General features: G+C 39.2%; 1 protein-coding gene across 4 annotated transcripts in view; it reads right to left on the reverse strand.

Moving 5' to 3' along the window:
- The window catches only part of BCAS3 (BCAS3 microtubule associated cell migration factor), a 1,315,291-nt gene that overhangs the window by 1,083,336 nt on the left and 211,347 nt on the right, over window positions 1–20,608 (reverse strand). For all 4 annotated transcript variants that reach the window (XM_040424689.1, XM_040424687.1, XM_040424688.1 and 1 more), the window contains exons 10-11: window positions 12,981–13,057; window positions 1,021–1,104 (exon numbers count right to left, since the gene is read on the reverse strand). In XM_040424689.1, coding sequence (XP_040280623.1) covers window positions 1,021–1,104; window positions 12,981–13,057 — 161 coding nt within the window. The remainder of the gene's footprint in view (window positions 1–1,020; window positions 1,105–12,980; window positions 13,058–20,608) is intronic.

Raw genomic sequence — 20,608 nt, forward strand, 5'->3', positions numbered from 1 at the left:
CTACTGAAAGTAGGGCCCCCTATCCTCAAGATAAGTACTCATCAATATTAAAAAAGCAAAAAAAAACTTTCAAGGGAACCTGTCGCCTGGATTTGTGGTATAGAGCCGAGGACATGGGTTGCTAGATGGCCGCTAGCACATCCGCAATACCCAGTCCCCATAGCATTGTGTGCTTTTATTGTGTAAAAAAAACGATTTGATACATATGCAAATTAACCTGAGATGAGTCAGAGCTTGAAAATATGACTCTTCTCCGGTCACACAAGTAAGATATGACTCTTATATGTTAATTTGCATAAAAGGCGGGAAGTACAAAAATGCATAATACTTATTGAATTCGTCTGCAAATGAAATTAAAAGTGTAGTTTATATGTTTAGGGTAACACAATGAACATTTAGAAACGCTCAGTGAGGGTAGCATAGTAGAGGTGACAGGTTCCCTTTAAGGCTTTTTGTAGAACTTTAATTTTAGGAGGAGTTATGTAAAAGATTATGCATGTGTCAAACCTTTAGTCACAAACATAAATTTTTATGTATTTTCCCCCCCCACAAAATTGCACAAAGATACTAGTGAATGTGAGTATTGTCAGCAGAATTCACTGTTTTCGGGGGAAAGCTGGATGACAATCTAATTCTACCCCAACAAATTAGTTAAGAGAAGGATCGTCAGGCAAATTGAATTCTTAGGCAGATCTTTTGTTCTTCTGGGAGATAACTCGCTGCCAGAAGTGTCTGGAAGTGGCTATCACCTCCTTCCCCATCAACAAATACACGCTCAGCCATGCCCAGCATGTATCGTGAATGGGGAAGTTGGGAGTTCGGCCAACAGCTATTGAAGGTGTATAGGCAACTTGAACAGCAGTGTGGCTTTTCACAATGATGTCACATATGTCAAGAGTGTGAAAGCTATGCCAAAACCAGTGTCAGCAAAAGACATAAATCATGGTGTGCTAATCTAGAAGCAACCATGTTCACTTCTCAGACAGCATCCCCCTACAATAACCGACAATCCATACTCACCTTAGCGGCACTGATAACTGTGGCAGTATAAGACTGAATATTATCTCCACATGCACCTCCCCGAGACTGGTGGCACCGGATAAGCTGTTGAGATATAAATACATAACTACATAAGTATTCTAATACAATAAGCTAAAGCAAAAACTGGTGCAATAAAGAGCAAGAAAACGATTGCTAAAACTGTAGTCAATACAATAAAAGGAGCTTCAGCATACAATCACACTAAAACGTCTAGTTTTTCTAATGAAAAAGGCAATAAAGCTTACACAGCAAACATAAAGAAAAAAAATATTTGGTGGTTTTAAAATAATGCTCAAGAATTTACGTGTTGCCCACAATTAACTGGCTATCCTACATTATAAAGATATTAAAGATCTGCTGATTGCACTGCGAATATCTGAATATCTTTGAAGATCTCTTTCTGTAGGTCTCCATGTCATTCCTGATTGAATGAAAAGAGAGATAATGTCATACAGAAAATTGCCTTGGTTTTGACTCCCACCGTTTTGTGGAACATGTTGGCGCCTTATAAATAAATACTGCTTAATAATTCATGACAAGTCTGTACATTAGATTGAGATCCATCAATCGCAGGAATTCCCTCTGCCCAATGTGGATTTTTATGTCATATAATCCATATCACATACTTGTACATCCTGTGCTGTGTGAACACAAGCATGAAATAAAAATATATTACTGTTGCAAAACATCATCCTGTTTCCTGCCCCGAGATTCGGTAAACTCGCATAGTACAATACAGCAGTAAAATAGTACTTTGCAGACAGATTTTGTTTGTTGCTGCTGGGAAGGTGTAGTTGTCCATTTCTCCAACCTTCTAGTGTAAGGGTCCATTCACATGTCCGTAGTGTATTGCGGATCCGGCCGGCACCCCCCCATAGAACTGCCTATTCTTGTCCGCAATTGTGGACAAGAATAGCACATGTTCTATTTTTTGGCGGAGCCTCGTCCGGGAAGTTCGGGGCCGCGCTCCGAAAATGTGGATGCGGAGTGCACATAGTGTGCTCTCTGCATCTCTTCCGGCCGCATGGAAAATGAATGGGTCCGCACCTGTTCCAGATATTGCGGAACGGATGCGGACCCATTTGCGGACGTGTGAATGGACCCTAACTCCTGTTTTATGAAACAGCACTTGTAATCTGAAAAGGAAGCCATGCTAGGTTAAGCACCTGGTTAAAAATCAATGCTTTATTAGAAATCAGAACATATATATATATATATATATATATATAAAAAAAATACATAGCAGTAATCTAAGGGTACCTGAAATGCGTAAGCACTGCTATATATATATTTTTTATATGTTCTGAGTTCCACAATAAGGGCTCATGCTCACAGCCGTTGCCCACCTGTCCCCAAATTGCAGCTCGCAAACAGCGGGTCCACAATATGTGGGCACCAGCCGTGGGCTCATCGCAATCCAGAAGGTGCGGAACGGAGGCATGGAACCCCACGGAAGCACTACGGAATGCTTCTGTGGGGTTTCTTTCTGCGCCTCCACACCACAAAAAATGGAACATGTTCTATTTTTTGCACAGATGTTGCCCATGCATTGGGGACCACAAATTGCAGTCCCCAATGCACGGAACTTCCGAGCAACGGCCATGTGCATGAGCCCTTAAGCATTGAATTTTAACCAAGTACTGAACCTACCTCCACTTTTTCCATGTGAATCCCGGGTGACCAGCCTAGCGGTCGAGCACCACCTTAACACTGAGAGTACCTTTTTTTCCATTCTAGATAAAGACTCATAGTATAAACCAATTTCAGGTGAGGTTAAACTTGTGAATGGCTGTAAGAAAAACCTGAGTGAAGGGGCTCTTCAGATGATAGAGAATTTAGTCTCATGAAAGCTAATATGGCTGAAATGAAATTGTTTGCTCTCGTGTTAAAATCTAGACTCAAAGATTTAGGTTCATTGCTACACTTATTCTTGGCATGGCTTTGCCATCCATTGGGTTATCAGACATTTTGGGGTTGTGTGACCTTACTGAAAAGAGTCATAGGTCACATTTCTGCCATGTAATGATGGTTTACAGCCCCTCTATGCAGCCTTTTTACTAGCATATAAAAATTAAAGTATTAACTATTTTTTACCTAGGATAAGGCAGTAATAATTTTCATGAATAATAATTATAGAAAGCATCATGCAATAATACTTTCGCAAGCTCTTTGATGTAGCTCATGGAATGACTGTGCTAGAAAATGAGTGTACAAGATTGTATACAACTGAGTGCATGCTTTATCCCACAAAATGAAACAAAATGCTTAATTGAGATACTTATCCCGATCCTAATAATCTTCTGGGTGCCACTCAGACTGTAGCCAGAGCAGCTTTGGTCTTTAACAGCAAAACATATCCATTAAGAATGCAGATTTGTTGCAAGAGGGAGATTTGGTCTGGCACGGTTACCGCAAATAAATGTAAATAAGCATAATCACATGCTTTAGTTTTGTCTGTGTAATATTAAATATTTGATTTACTGGAGGATTTTACAGTGGATTCTTCTCTATTTAATTGATGCTAATTTTGATTTATTTATGCATCCTCTGAGAAATGGTATTAGCAGAAAGAAGTATTTGGGAAGACAGCTTTTTATACGACATTTAATTATACAGTGAGAAACTGATATTCACAGAGGAGCAGACACAGTTGTGCTTTTCAAATGCATTTTATAATACAAGGGAAGTAACCAACTTTAGAATTCAATCTAACATTGAATAACACAGATTGAATAACGCACATGATATTAGAGAATATAATTATATAAATTCTGATGTAAATAGAATGTACGGGAATAGGATCAAAAAATAAAGGGACAGTTTCACAGTGCTGCTAGGTTTTTTTCTCCTAAACTATGCCATATATTCCTTACAGGAATATGAAGGATGTGTAATGATATAATTGATAATATTCTGCATCTAAAGGCCCCCATATATATTACTACACAGTCTTATTTGTATGGGGAGTTCTCGAAAGAAAGGGTGAAAAAATTCAGTTTGTTCAATCCTTCTCGACGTCGGGGGGAGAGAATTGGCTGAAGTGAATTTTTTTGCTCGTTCATTGACTGTGTATGGCCACCTTAAAGAAAACAGGTCACCAAAAGAAAAATGTTGTGCAATCTGAAGGCAGTCCAGGGGCGGATTGGCCATAGACCTTACGAGAAATTTCCTGGTGGGCCGATGCACATGGGGCTGGCCTAAGCCCTCATCACGGCCACAGGCCAGGTACATAATGATCTGGTGCTCTCAGCTTTAGGGCTCATTCAGACGGCCATATACTGTATCCATTTTTTTGCGGACAGTTCAGCATGTCCGCAAAAAACGGGTTGAATTCAGTTGTTTTACTGATCCATAGACTTCAATAGGGCCATGTCCTGATTTTCACTGACAAGTATAGGACATTTTTCATTTTTTTTGCTGAGCCATGCAATGGAAGAAAAGGGCCCCATAAAAGTGAATGGGACAGCATCTAATCCGCAAAAAAACGGATCCGCATTTTTGCTGACAGCATACGGCCGTCCGAATTAGCCCTAAATTGCTGGGATCATCAGGTACTTTTGCACCTGGCCAACAGCCGATGCCCTCCTCAACTCAACTGTAAAGTGGTCCTGGAAAAAAAGTAAAAGTGGCCCCATGTTGTAGGCAGGTCGAAATTGACAGACGGCAGGGAAACACAAGTTGGCAGGGACAACAGAAGTAGGCAGGGCCAGCAAAACTGTAGTGTAGCACAATACTGGCCCAGCAGAACCAAATACCACAGTGCAGCACATAATACTGCCTCCCTCACCACAGTATTCAACTGTAACAACGTTCTGAGTATGGTGATACAGTTGAATACTGTGGTGAGGGAGGCAGTATTTTGAAATCTGCCTTAATATGTAATACACTTTGTAACTGTCTTGGCCATAAGGCTGATCGCATACATTTTCCCCTTCAGATGCCATAGTCAAATGTGACCACTGCATTTGAGCAGTCCGGAAACGGAAGCAATGCGCTTCCACTCCGGTAACAGCGTTCCCCACATGAGATCGGGGAACCTGTTACAGTACTATAATAGACCGAAGCCTCAAGCAAGCTTCGGAGTCTATTTCAGGAATATACCAATACAGGCCACTAGGTGGCAGCATTGTTTTGTTATATTGCAAATTAAGTGTTCAATGATGGCCATTTATTGTCACCCAAGGTGACTTAACCTCTTCAGGACACATGACGTACCGGTACGGCATGTTGTCCTGGTACTTAAGTGGCGGTGATCGGAACCCGGTGCCTGCTCAAATCATTGAGCAGGCACCTTGGCTAAATGCGCGGGGGGGGTCCCATGACCCGCCCCCCCCCCCCCCCCCGTGTCAGCGATCGCCGCATACCGCAGGTCAATTCAGACCTGCTGTTTGCGGCTTTTACCTGTGGTTGCGGCGGTGATCAGAGGTGCCATCGGGTCCCCATGCGGCTGTAGGGGGGACCTGATGGCATGTAAGGCGCGCTGCCTTCCATTGACGAGCCTGTGAGATTAAGCCCCCTGGATCTCACAGGCCGGAAGCTGTGAGAGCCGGAAGCTGTATGAGTAATACTCACTGTATTACTCATACAGCTAATGCATTCCTATACAGAAGTATTGGAATGCATTGTAAAGGATTAGACCCCCAAAAGTTCAAGTCCCAAAGTGGGACATAAAATAAAGTGAAAGAAAAGTTGAAAAAATTAAGTTTCCCCCCCAAAAAATTTAAAGTTTCAAGTAAAAAAAAACAAAAAACGTCATTTTCCCCAAATAAAGTTTTAAAAAATTGGTAAAAAATAGGGGGGGGGGGAGTATACATATTAGGTATCGCCGCGTTCGTATCGACCGGCTCTATAAACATATCACATGACCTAACCCCTCAGATGAACACCATAAAAAATAAAAACTGTGCCTAATAAACCATTTTTTGGTGACCTTACACCACAAAAAGTACAACAGCAAGCAATCAAAAAGGCGTTTGCCCACCAAAATAGTACCAATCTAACCGTCACCTCATCCTGCAAAAAATGAGCCCCTACCTGAGACAATCGCCCAAAAAAAAAAAAATAAGGCTCAGAATTTTTTTAAAAAAAAGCTGTTATTGTGTAAAACTTACATAAATAAAAAAAAGTATACATATTAGGTATTGCCGCGTCCGTATCGACCGGCTCTATAAAAATATCACATGACCTAACCCCTCAGATGAACACCGTAAAAAATAAAAACTGTGCTAAATAACCTTACACCTTACATCACAAAAAGTGTAATAGCAAGCGATCAAAAAGTCACCCCAAAATAGTGCCAATCAAACCATCATCTCATCCCGCAAAAAAAGAGACCCTACCTAAGCTAATCGCCCAAAAACTGAAAAAACTATGGCTCTCAGAAAATGGAGACACTAAAACATGATATAATATATTACATGACCTAACCCCTCAGATGAACACCGTAATTTTCTTTTATAAAAAATGTCACCTTACATCACAAAAAGTGTAATAGCAAGCGATCAAAAATTCACACGCACCCCAAAATAGTGCCAATCAGTTATCTCATTCCGCAAAAATCATACCCTACCCAAGATAATCCAAGAAAATTATGGTTCTCAGACTATGGAAACACTAAAACATGATTTTTTTTGCTTCAAAAATGAAATCATTGTGTAAAACTTACATAAATAAAAAGAAAGTATACATATTAGGTATAGCAGTGTCCATAATAACTTGCTCTATGAAAATATCACATGACCTAACCCCTCAGGTGAATACCGTAAAAAAATATAAATGAAAACAGTGTAAAAAAAGCCATTTTTTGTCACCTTACATCACAAAAAGTGTAATAGCAAGCGATCAAAAAGTCACACACACCCCAAAATAGTTCCAATCAAACCGTCATCTCATCCCGCAAAAATCATACCCTATCCAAGGTAATCGCCCAAAAACTGAAAAAATTATGGCTCTCAGACTATGGAAACACTAAAACATGATTTTTTTTTTCAAAAAAGAAATCATTGTGTAAAACTTACCTAATATGTATACTTTTTTTTAATGTATTGCCGCGTCCGTGACAACTAGGTCTATAAAAATACCACATGATCTAACCTGTCAGATGAATGTTGTAAATAACAAAAAATAAAAACGGTGCCAAAACAGCAATTTCTTGTTACCTTGCCTCACAAAAAGTGTAATATAGAGCAACCAAAAATCATATGTACCCTAAACTAGTACCAACAAAACCTCCACCCTATCCCGTAGTTTCTAAAATGGGGTCACTTTTTTGGAGTTTCTACTCTAGGGTGCATCAGGGGGCTTCAAATGGGACATGGTGTCAAAAAAAACAGTCCAGCAAAAACTGCCTTCTAAAAACCGTATGGCATTCCTTTCCTTCTGCGCCCTACCGTGTGCCCGTACAATATTGAGTTTAACCCTTGCTTTGTTACTCAAAAAAAATTGATTAAAATGGAAAATTTGTAAAAAAATTGAAATTCTGAAATTTCATCTCTATTTGCCAATAACTCTTGTGGAACACCTAAAGGGTTAACGACGTTTGTAAAATCAGTTTTGAATACCTTGAAGGGTTTAGTTTCTTCGATAGGGTCACTTTTATGGAGTTTCTACTCCTGGGGTGCATCAGGGGAGCTTCAAATGGGACATGGTGTAAAAAAAAAAATAGTCCAGCAAAATCTGCCTTCCAAAAACCGTATGGCATTCCTTTCCTTCTGCGCCCTGCCGTGTGCCCGTACAGTAGTTTACGACCACAAGTGGGGTGTTTCTGTAAACTACAGAATCAGGGCCATAAATATTGAGTTTTGTTTGGCTGTTAACCCTTGCTTTGTAACTGGAAAAAAAATATTAAAATGGAAAATCTGCCAAAAAAGTGAAATTTTGAAATTATAATCTCTATTTTCCATTAATTCTTGTGGAACACCTAAAGGGTTAACAACGTTTGTAAAATCAGTTTTGAATACCTTGAGGGGTGTAGTTTCTAGGATGGGGTCATTTTTGGGTGGTTTCTATTAGGTAAGCCTCGCAAAGTGACTTCAGACCTGAACTGGTCCCTAAAAATTTGGTTTTTGAAAATTTCAGAAAAATTTCAAGATTTGCTTCTAAACTTCTAAGCCTTTTAACATCCTCAAAAAATAAAATATCATTCCCAAAATGATCCAAACATGAAGTAGACATAGGGGGAATGTAAAGTAATAACTATTTTTGGAGGTATTACTATGTATTATACAAGTAGAGAAATTGAAACTTGGAAATTTGCAATTTTGTACAAATTTTTTGTAAATTTTGATTTTTTTATATAAATAAAAATTCATTTTTTTTACTTCATTTTACCAGTGTCATAAAGTACAATATGTGCCGAAAAAATCTCAGAATGGCCTGAATAAGTCAAAGCGTTTTAAAGTTATCACCACTTAAAGTGACACTGGTCAGATTTGCAAAATATGGCCTGGTCCTTAAGGTGAAATAAGGCTTTGTCCTAAAGGGGTTAAAAAAAAAATAAAAAAATTTAGATAAATAAAAAATAAACATCATGGCCATCGATGTGTGCAAAAATGCCCATACAATTAAAATATAACAATATTAATGGCATATGGCAAATAGCGTAACGGAAAAAAAAAGAAAAACAGCCAATTCGACATTTTTGCCACTTCAACTACGCAATCATTTTTAAATTGGTATCACTGAAAAGTACAGATGGTCCCGCAAAAAATTTGACCTCACACAGCCCTGTACACACAACTACAAAAAAGTTATAGGAGTCAGAATATGGTGATAAAATTATTTTTTTTTTTTCCTGAAAGGTTTTCATTTTTTTTTCAGTATTAAAACGCAATAAAAAGTGTGGTATCGTTGTAACCGTACTGATCTGGAGAATGAAGATAACAGGTCAATTTTACTGCATAGTGTACGGTGTAAAGGAGGAAAAAAAACTTTATCAGAATTGCATTTTTTACCAATTCTACTCCATTTAGGGAAAAAAAAATCGCTTACCACTACATGGTATGCAACCGTAAATGGTGCCATTAGAAAGTACAACTTGTCCCACAAAAAATAAGCCCTCATAAGGCTATGTGAATGGAAAAATAAAAAAAGTTAGGACTATGGGAATGCGGGGGAGTGAAAAACAAAAAATGCAAAAAAGGAAAATCACAGGGTCCTCAAGGAGTTAAAATAAACTATCAGAAGAATAAAGCCTATATCATCATTTGTTAGAATTTATTCCTAAAGCTGCTGAAATGTAACATTCCAAAAATTTGCTTAAAGGGGCTGTCCCACAAAAAATATTCCACAGTTTTCAAACCAGCACCTGCATCTTTTGTAATTGTATGTAATTATAATTTTGCACAGCCACTGAGTTATTCAATAAGATTTATCTGTACAGCGCCACATGCTGCTTGTTCTTTTTCTTATTTCTTTGTCCTGCTCATTAAGAAGGCCGCACATGCTCAGTTTCATCCTTCAACTGCCTCTTGAGCTGTGATAGGGAGATCTGAGACACGCCCCCTTAGCTCCATCAGAAAAGACACTCCCCTTGAGCAGCCTGTTTGATATAAATCTAGCAGAGCAATGAATTGACAGATCTCTAGATCCATATGAAGTATAGGGCTGGTTCTAGCTTTGTTAGAAAGAGATTGCCATGTACTATATGATGTCTTAATTTTACATTAGTCGTGGGATAAGTATTTTAAGGCTAGGTCCACATCATGTTTTTTCTTTTTTTTAAATCACAGAATGAAGTGGCCTAAATGGGAGAAAGTGCTCAAAACCCCAAACACTGTAGCGTGTTTATACCCGGGGGAGCAATCCCTCCGCATGTGATCTGCTGCTAACGGCAATCCCCAGCATAAATGCATACAATGGAGGATGTCGGCAGCGGACCACAAAAACATCCTACACAAGATGGAATAATGTGTGGATGAGAATATACAAATCACTGCAAAAGGTGCACCTTTTGCAGTGATTTATCTACATCATGTTTTTGCCTTATGTAACATATACTTTGGGGAAAAACAGGATGCAAAGCATACTACACTATGCTTTTCCATCCTGCAGAGACCATTAATGTATACTTTTTGTTTGTTTTTTCTTTACAATGAGACTTTATGGTGACATCAGAGGCATCCATTTAACATATATGTTAAACATAAGACAAAATACGTGATGTGAACCCAGCCTAAGACTTTCTATCTCATTCACAACTTTTCAGGTTTGATGACTGCTGCATACTTTTCTTATGTGTAAGACTTAATCCCTTGCACAATACCACCAATTGTGTATGTGTGGCAGGGTCTGTGAAATGATATGTTTATGATGTCAGAAACAACATTTATATCCGTTTCTCTTGCATGTCTCCATCCCTTAAGAGAAATAAATTACAGATGTGAACAAACATGTATACAACTGTGGCACTGAAACAAATTTCACGCTATTGGCCGAGTGAAGTTTGGAGAGAAAGGAATCTGTATTATGGGCCAAAAAAATGAATGACTGATGGGGAGAAAATCTGGGATGCACTTCAGGCAAACTGAGTAACACAGGAAGCATCACAGTCTGGGCAGAAAACAACCCACACAAATGGCTGCTGGCTTCACTTCTATCAGAAACATGAAACAATCGCCTGATTGGTGCATATTGGGACAATTCTAGGAGATACACAGGTTTTACACAACTGTATAAGGAGGAAAACACACCTATAAAATTGCCATTACACAATCACCATAAAGTAATTATATGCACATGAAACTTGTATGACAGCAGAAACCAAATATAACCTATTTACTGATAAAAGAAATTAAAAGGCTTGGCAATAATACTAACCTGTATGGGAGGGAGGGGTCACCATGAACAGGCAGAGATGTGATTGCAAAAAGGTGTTCAATTTGAAAGCTAATTCAAAAGGGGTTTCCAGAACCAACATATTGATGACTTAACCATCGTATTGCCCATTAATATGAGATTGGTGGGGGTCCAACACCCAGGACTTCCACCGATCAACTGTTGGCAAAAGCTCCAGTTCTGGAAGTAAACAGTATACGGAGCCAGAACAATTCAACTCCGTAAACCGTGTAGTGGCTGTTCTTGGTTACTGCAGCTCAACTTTCATTCAGCTGATTAGCAGTACCCAAGAATGACCACTACACGGTGTACAGAGCTGTGTGGTTTACCTCTGGAAATGCAGCTGCCTCTAACAGATGACTGGTGGGGGTGCCAGGCGTCAGACCTCCAACGATCTAATATTGATGAACTATCACATGGATGGTTCAATATGGTAGTCCCAGAAAACCCCTTTAAGTAACCTGGCCAAAGGAATATAAAATATAAGGGTACTTTCACACTAGCGTTTTTGTTTTCCGGTATTGAGTTCCGTCACAGGAGCTCAATACCGGAAAAGAACTGATCAGTTTTATCCTAATGCATTCTGAATGGAGAGCATTCCGTTCAGGATGCATCAGTTCAGTCCCTCTTACATTTTTTGGATGGAGAAAATACCGCAGCATGCTGAACACTTGCCGGAATGTCGGATCCGGCATTAAATTACATTGAAGTGTATTAGTGCCGGCTCTGGCATTAAGTGTTTAGGCAAAACGGATCCGGCTTTCCGGTCTGCGCATGCCCAGACCTTTAAAAATGTAAAAAAAAATTAATACCGGATCCGTTTTTCTGGATGACACCGGAGAGACGGATTTGGTATTTCAATGCATTTGTCAGATGGATCCGTCTGACAAATGCCATCAGTTTGCGTCCGGATCGCCGGACTTCTCTGCCGCAAGTGTGAAAGTACTCTTAGCTGTGAAGGTGTACACTGCCTGTACCCAAAAACTGGAGAGCCATTAAAAATTATTTATCATTTAAAATAATAGTGCAAATGGAGCTTTTGGGGAATGTTAGCCTGTTAGCTAATTCGGGATTATAATGAACGGGATTTATGCTGACCATACACATTAGATTAATGTGAACCAAACCTACTGACTTGATGAAAGTCTAAGGCTTCGTGTTAGAAGAACAGCAAAATGTAAAAAAAAATTATAAAAAAAATTGAGAATTAGTTGTACTAATTTTGCATCCGTTTGTCTTAGCTCCATTAGAGATGTGTTATTTTTGACAAGAGAAAAAGTCCTGCCAAATCAGAAAAATGTAAAACAAACCGGTGATGTGAACGAAGCCTAATGTGTATGGGGGCCTTCCAACTCTTCCCTAATGGTGGATGTCGCTGTGGTGAAGCAATAGGTAGTTGCATTTCAACATGCACAATCCTTTAGTGCTCAGGGAGATAATTTGTCACCAGAGGCATCCAGAAGTTGCTCATTCCCTTGTTACTCAGAACACATGCACACTCAGCCAAGTATGAATATGCATGGAGGGTCAGAGAGATAGCTGTTGGCTATTGAGTTTATGGCCAGCCTCCTGAAAAGGATATATGTATAGTTATAGCATAATAAGGAAGCAGGGGATTTTGTCACTGCACAACCAGGAACTTCACCGTTCAGGATTTTGGAAAAGGTGAACTTTGCCTTCCCCAAAACACCTTTAAATAGGACCAAACTACAGAATCTTTACAATTTAGCTCAATCACTAATAATTACTATAGTTATAGGGGTAGGCTCATTATGCTGCCAAAACTATAACTTTATGAATGAAATGAATGGCCAGTAATGCACTTCCAAAGGTAATTGCATCCGGTTGATAATCTTCAATTACATGGCTGACTTACAGAGGTCTCAAATGTTATTCCTTACCATGGGCCTCTCGTGGTTGGTTACATTGCTGGTACAAACATACTTATCTGTGTAGTGTACTATGAGTTAATGTACAGTTATAATAAGTAGGGTGATTATTGCTATAAATCAGCAGGTTCAATGTTTCCCAAGGAAACGCTTCAATTTGAACCTAGTTCTATTAAGTCACAGCTAATACTTTACAATCATCTAGACAGTTCTTACCTTATTTTCTGCATATGCAAGCCAGCGACTCCCCAGAGCAATAGGATTCATATTTGGCCCAGGACACGGATAGCAGCCTGGGGGAAAAGTTTCCAAAAAACAGCAATAAGACATTTTCTAATGGTGGAGTATTTAACACAAGCCAAACAAACACAATTCTAAACAAAGGACTCTTAAACCTCCAAACATTCATCAACAACTGCTTACATTTCTTTGAGTTTTACACGATAACATTAAGACATTGTGGTAACAGCTAATTAAGCTTGAAGCGCAGTTTTTTTTATTGTTTTGCTTTGTGAGTAGTTTTTATTTTTTCTTCTCATAAACACAGTTTTGTTTGAGAATGTTTGGAAACACGTAGAGCTTGTCTTTCACATCTCAGCATAATGTTAGCGCTCTGAAATGAAATCAAGTCCAACATTGTAAATATTTGTTTTCCTTAAGCTATAAATCCTACATATTTACCCTCAGCCTTCAGAATTATTTGGGGATATCAGTCATAGGAGAGTCACTTATATCATCGCCTCTAAAACCTGTGATGTTGCACTGTACATGTCAAAATTTCCAATGGAAATTTTTAGGGGACGTTCAAACAGCGGAATTATGGCATGGACAGTCATGCCGAAATTCTTCCAGTGGCCACGTCCTTTCTGCCTCCTATATATCTCAATGGGAGAAAGCACTGAGAATCGCGGAGAGGTGACTTACAGCTACAGATGAGCTAAGAAGCGACATGTCCCTCCTTGGTGTGGCTTTAAGCCACCGCTCCAAGATCCATAGTGCCAATCACTGTCTTCAGCAGTTATATGGTAAATCATATACGGTATGTCACAATCATTTTTTATTTTAAAGCATTAATTAGTACAGGCGAAATATAAAATAAACTAGGATAACCCCTTTAAATAAAACCTCTTCACAAACTAGAGAAAAGAAATTTGGGCACCACCAGCCCCTACTCCTATAGCCACCATACCCAATTTTGTCTGGGTCCTTTTTATTTTTGAATATTTTGGCTAGTTTTACTTTGACACCATTTACAAAATGCTTGTAACCTGAAAATGCCCATGCATAAAAACAGATGGGAATCCATTTGTACTGTACATGTGGAGACTCAAATACCGACTCAAATACAAATCCCTTTTGGTCTTGCGCAATTATAATTAATAATTACTGACGAACATCATCTGTGCCCAGTTTTAGGGGAACCGTAATTGAAAAAAGGCATGACAACACTACTATGAATGTAGGAAATAGGGCAAAGAGAAGATGAAAGAATAATGGAGGAGGACAGAGTAAGACACTGCAGGTGGCAAAACTGATTTTTAAAGGGAACTTGTCACATTGAACATGGTGTTTGAGCCGCAGCTTGTTATAGCGCAGGAGGAGCTGAGCAGATTGATGTATAGTTTTACAGCAAAAGATTCAGGATAACTTGTCATTTACCCATTTAAATCTCCTCTCATTTTGGGCTTTGAAGTCCAGGAGACGGTCCTATCAGTGATTGACAGCCTTCCCTCTAGGATTGTGTATGCAGAGAGAGCTGTCAATCACTGATAGGACCGCCTCCTTGACGTCAAAGCTCAGAAGTTTTTGAATCTTTTCCCACAAAACTATAAATCAATCTTCTTAGCTCCACCTGCTCTATAACATACTGCCTGCAGCTCAAACTCCATGTTCAACATGACAGGTTCCCTTTAAGTTTCACAAAATTACACATACATCCTCGGCAGCTCTGGGACAGCAATAAAGCCTTCATAAAAGTGTCTTAATAAACTAATTACCAAGTAGTTATTCATAGATCCCCCTGTCTGTCTGGCTTTTGTGATATTTTCTAAATACCTTTAAAGATGTAAACCCCTCAATGTGTTGCTGCTGCTTTTGGATATATTGGTACATGATAGTTGAGTTATAGAAAGAGCCAATTTTTGCAAATATTACGAAGGTTTGTATAAATTGCAACTCACTTGCTCCTTTGCAAATTTGCTTACATGAGGTTTGTCTTTGTGCTGTTATAATGCAACCCCTCTTCCAACCATGACAATTTCTACTAGGTTGGGGCTGGACGTTTGGAATTGGATCTACTTTTTTGCAGTCTACCGAAGACGGTGTTGGGCCTACCTAAAGCAGTAAATTCTAAATAACTTCTAATACAGTACAATAATTCTGGACTTCAATAATAACCAATAATGCAGCTCCTCCACCTAAAGAAAATGATGCAATCTTGCAGGATTTCTTTCTCTCTCTCTCTCTCTCTCTCTCTCTCTCTATATATATATATATATATATATATATATATATATATATATATATATATATACACAGGGTGGGCCATTTATATGGATACACCTTAATAAAATGGGAATGGTTGGTGATATTAACTTCCTGTTTGTGGCACATTAGTATATGTGAGGGGGGAAACTTTTCAAGATGGGTGGTGACCATGGCGGCCATTTTGAAGTTGGCCATCTTCAATCCAAATTTTGTTTTTTCAATAGGAAGAGGGTCATGTGACACATCAAACTTATTGGTAATTTCACACGAAAAACAATGGTGTGCTTGGTTTTAACGTAACTTTATTCTTTCATGAGTTATTTACAAGTTTCTCTTTGTTTATAGCCATTGACATGTCGCCGAGGTTAACACGTGAGGAGCGGATAGAAATTGTGTTGATGTCTGGTGAACGCAGTAACCGGGTCATTGCAGCAGATTTCAATGCAAGACACCCTACGAGACCACCCATCTCCCATGCTACAGTTAGCAAACTGCTTGCTAAGTTTCGTGAAACTGGTTCAGTGTTGGATTTGCCAAAATGTGGACGCATGAAATCTGTCTCTAATGAAGAAACATCAGTGGCTGTCCTAGCTTCATTCAGCAAGAGCCCACAGCGTAGCACTCGCCGCATGTCACTGGAGAGTGGCATTAGTCCACTCGGTGGATATTAGCTACTCACAAATGTCACCCTTACAAACTCCAGCTACTGCAGCATCTCAACAAGGATGACCCAGATTGGCGCACTGCATTTGCAGAATGGGCAAAACCAAAATTGGAACAGGACCCTCAGTTTACGCAGAAGATTTTGTTCAGTGATGAGGCAAACTTTTATGTGAATGGTGAAGTTAACAAACAAAACCACCGCTATTGGTCTGATACTAACCCACATTGGATAGATCCCTCCAAGACTGTTGGAACAAAAAATTTTATGGTATGGTGTGGTATATGGGGTACAAAGATAGTGGGGCCATTCTTCATCAATGGAGACCTCAAAGCCACTGGATATGCGAAATTGCTACAAGATGATGTGTTTCCCTCTTTATGCACTGAAGCTGGCACATTCCCTGAGTTTTTCCAGCAAGATGGTGCACCACCACATTATGGGTGCCAGGTCCAAGCATTCCTAGATGAACAGTTTCCTGGAAAGTGGATTGGTCGTCGTGGGCCAGTTGAATGGCCCCCAAGGTCTCCCGATCTGACTCCCTTAGACTTTTATCTTTGGGGTCATCTGAAGGCAATTGTCTATGCTGTGAAGATACGAGATGTGCAGCACCTGAAACTACGGATACTGGAAGCCTGTGCTAGCATTTCTCCTGCGGTGTTGCTATCAGTGTGTGAAGAGTGGGAGAAGAGGGTTGTATTGACAATCCAACACAATGGGCAGCACATTGAACACATTTTATAAGTGGTCAGAAACTTGTAAATAACTCATGAAAGAATAAAGTTATGTTAAAACCAAGCACACCATTGTTTTTCTTGTGAAATTCCCAATAAGTTTGATGTGTCACATGACCCTCCTCCTATTGAAAAAACAAAAGTTGGATTCAAAATGGCCGACTTCAAAATGGCCGCCATGGTCACCACCCATCTTGAAAGGTTTCCCCCCTCACATATACTAATGTGCCACAAACAGGAAGTTAATATCACCAACCATTCCCATTTTATTAAGGTGTATCCATATAAATGGCCCACCCTGTATGTATATATATATATATATATATATATATATATATGCAAAAAAGGCCAAGGCAGCACTCAAATATCCATGAAAAAAAGGGTATTTTATTAACCCATGTGGTAATACCCCTTTTTTCATGGCTATTTGAGTGCTGCCTTGGCCTTTTTTGCATATATCTAACAGGACCGGGTCCGTGATCTGCTTCAAGGTATTGCACCAGCTTTGATTTGTGTGCTGCTCTTCAACTTTTTTAATATATATATATACAGTACAGACCAAAAGTTTGGACACACCTTCTCATTCAAAGAGTTTTCTTTATTTTCATGACTATGAAGGCATCAAAACTATGAATTAACACATGTGGAATTATATACATAACAAACAAGTGTGAAACAACTGAAAATATGTCATATTCTACGTTCTTCAAAGTAGCCACCTTTTGCTTTGATTACTGCTCTGCACACTCTTGGCATTCTCTTGATGAGCTTCAAGAGGTAGTCACCTGAAATGGTCTTCCAACAGTCTTGAAGGAGTTCCCAGAGATGCCTAGCACTTGTTGGCCCTTTTGCCTTCACTCTGCGGTCCAGCTCACCCCAAACCATCTCAATTGGGTTCAGGTCCAGTGACTGTGGAGGCCAGGTCATCTGGCGCAGCACCCAATCACTCTCCTTCATGGTCAAATAGTCCTTACTTTCAAAGTTTTCCCAATTTTTCGGCTGACTGACTGACCTTCATTTCTTAAAGTAATGATGGCCACTCGTTTTTCTTTACTTAGCTGCTTTTTTCTTGCCATAATACAAATTCTAACAGTCTATTCAGTAGGACTATCAGCTGTGTATCCACCTGACTTCTCCTCAACGCAACTGATGGTCCCAACCCCATTTATAAGGCAAGAAATCCCACTTATTAAACCTGACAGGGCACACCTGTGAAGTCAAAACCATTTCAGGGGACTACCTCTTGAAGCTCATCAAGAGAATGCCAAGAGTGTGCAAAGCAGTAATCAAAGCAAAAGGTGGCTACTTTGAAGAACCTAGAATATGACATATTTTCAGTTGTTTCACACTTGTTTGTTATGTATATAATTCTACATGTGTTAATTCATAGTTTTGATGCCTTCAGTGTGAATCTACAATTTTCATAGTCATGAAAATAAAGAAAACTCTTTGAATGAGAAGGTGTGTCCAAACTTTTGGTCTGTACTGTATATATATATATATATATATATATATAACATTGGAATGTCATATATTGGTGAGTTCGTCACCAGTGCACTCATTCATTTCATGGGCATTCTCTTCCTATCATTCATGATATTTAACAGGGTCTCAGCACTGAAATATAACCAGGATTCCTGTTTAATGTTCAAGGCCAACCAGCATCCAAGTCAAATGGTAAAGCTTTGCTAAGTACGGTACATTAGGCCAAACTAAAAAATAACAATGTAAGAAAAAAAAGAGCAAGGTATAAATTTCATACAGTTCCCACTAAGGCAGTAACCATGTTCATGTCTGGTACAGAGTATAACTCATTAGTAATATTTAATTACAAGACTGTGCTTATTAGGCAATCGTTCAAGGCATGGAAAATACTTTATGTAGCAGAAAGCAATGGGAATCTGTTTTATGATACAGTCATTGACCACAGTTTTTCTCTCATCTATGTAGAATCTTAGATCTGAAGTCAGCACAATAAGCAGCAAGAAGAAAAACAGACAACCTGACCCATGCTGGACTCTTCAACGAGTTCCCTACAAACATGATTTTGTTACAGTTTAACTAGTGCATCCAGTGAACCTCCGAAAGAAATATCCATGGTAAGCATGAACGGCACTTTTTCTCATGTTTACCAAAAAATTCTGCAAACATCTATGGGAAATTTAACACGAAAAAACAAAAGGGCAAAGTACACTAGGTTACACTATCAAGAGTGAGACGTTTCCACTTTCATATAAATACATATATTAGACAAGAAAGTCAAGGACACAAACACGTTCTACAAAATGTATATTTCTGTCTGAACCAGAATTTTTTTTTTATTTTGTAGTGGCCCAGAGCCAAGGTGGCCAGGGTACTCTTGGTTTGCTGGGACGCCACCGCAGGTTCCGTGTTGCGGCAGCATCGGTTGCCATGTGGTGCCACACTCACTAGTTTAGGGACCTACTTAAAAGAGGTCACTGTAAAGTTGGTACGTGGACCTCTACCTCGAGTAGTCATCATGGTGGTTTGGGCCAGATGGAGAAGAAAAGGAGAACAAGATAAGAACAAATCAGAGAAGATGTCACACTTGTAAATCACTGGATGTATAGAGCAGCTGTCACCTCTTCTGACATGTCTGTTACAGTTCATTTTTGGATTCAATAACAAATTTGCCCAGGCTTAATTGACAACTGGATGCTACCAATCCTCTTGTCAAGAGGACTTGTCTGTATACAACCATACAGTATATTCTCACCAATGATTGGACGCTGTCAGCGTGTAGGGAAACAGCCCTTTGACAAGGAGAATAGCAACGTCCAGTTGTCACTACTAGCACAAAAGAGAGGTGTTTGTCACTCCATTTTTTAATGGACGTCTAATTTATACAACTAAAGTAATAACTGGAAAGGGGCAACTACAGTACCCTGAAAGATTATCAACATTAGAGTTATTCAGTTTAGAAAAAAGACAACTGAGGGGAGATTTAATTACTATGTATAAATATATCGGGGGTCAGTACAGAGATCTATCCCATCATCTATTTATCCCCAGGACTGTGACTGTGACGAGGGGACATCCTCTGCGTCTGGAGGAAAGAAGGTTTGTACACAAATATAGAAAAGGATTCTTTACAGTAAGAGCAGTGGGAATATGGAACTCTCTTCCAGAGAAGGTGGTGATGGTGGGTTCACTAAAAGAGTTCAAGAGGGGCCTGGATGTATTTCTGGAGTGTAATAATATTACAGGGTATAGTTACTGGAGAGGGGTCGTTGATCCAGGGAGTTATTCTGATTGCCTGGAGACAGGAAGGAATTTTCCCCCCCTTAAGTGGGGAAAATTGGCCTCTATCTCACAGTTTTTTTTGCCTTCCTCTGGATCAACTTGCAGGATAACAGGCTGAACTGGATGGACAAATGTCTTTTTTCGGCCTTATGTACTATGTTACGATTACAGTATGTTATCTGCCTATCAAGAACCACCCTTTACATCTTACTTTTATTTGGAAACTCTGTGACATCCACAGTGTTTGAATACCAGCATTTTTTTTGCACATATTACTGCTTTTTTACTCACCTAAATAATAATTATACAGTTCCATTACATCAGAAGACTGTAGCAAGTAAGGCTGAAATGTCTGAGAGCATTCAAAGCTCTTTACTTAATACCCACAAACCTATAACAGTCCCTCATATCTGCCCTCAGAGGCTATATTTTATTTGATACAGACTACATGGAGCCCATCTGTAGATGAAATGTGTGCAAGGACACCAAATAACTATTACAGTCTGCAGGCATAGTTCATCCTCACACCAGTTATATTACAGATGGTAGTGATACAAAAACAAGTCAACTGTTTTAACCTATTTTTTTTTAATAACACACAGTCCCTCTTTACATCTTATGTGTATTAAGACAAAGGCCTTTGAAATAAGGCCATGCCCAAGCTGCCCATAGAGGGTTAAATTAGTGGAAGCTAAGAG

The sequence above is a fragment of the Bufo bufo genome, chromosome 3, assembly GCF_905171765.1.
Source record: "Bufo bufo chromosome 3, aBufBuf1.1, whole genome shotgun sequence".
Lineage (NCBI taxonomy): Eukaryota > Metazoa > Chordata > Amphibia > Anura > Bufonidae > Bufo > Bufo bufo.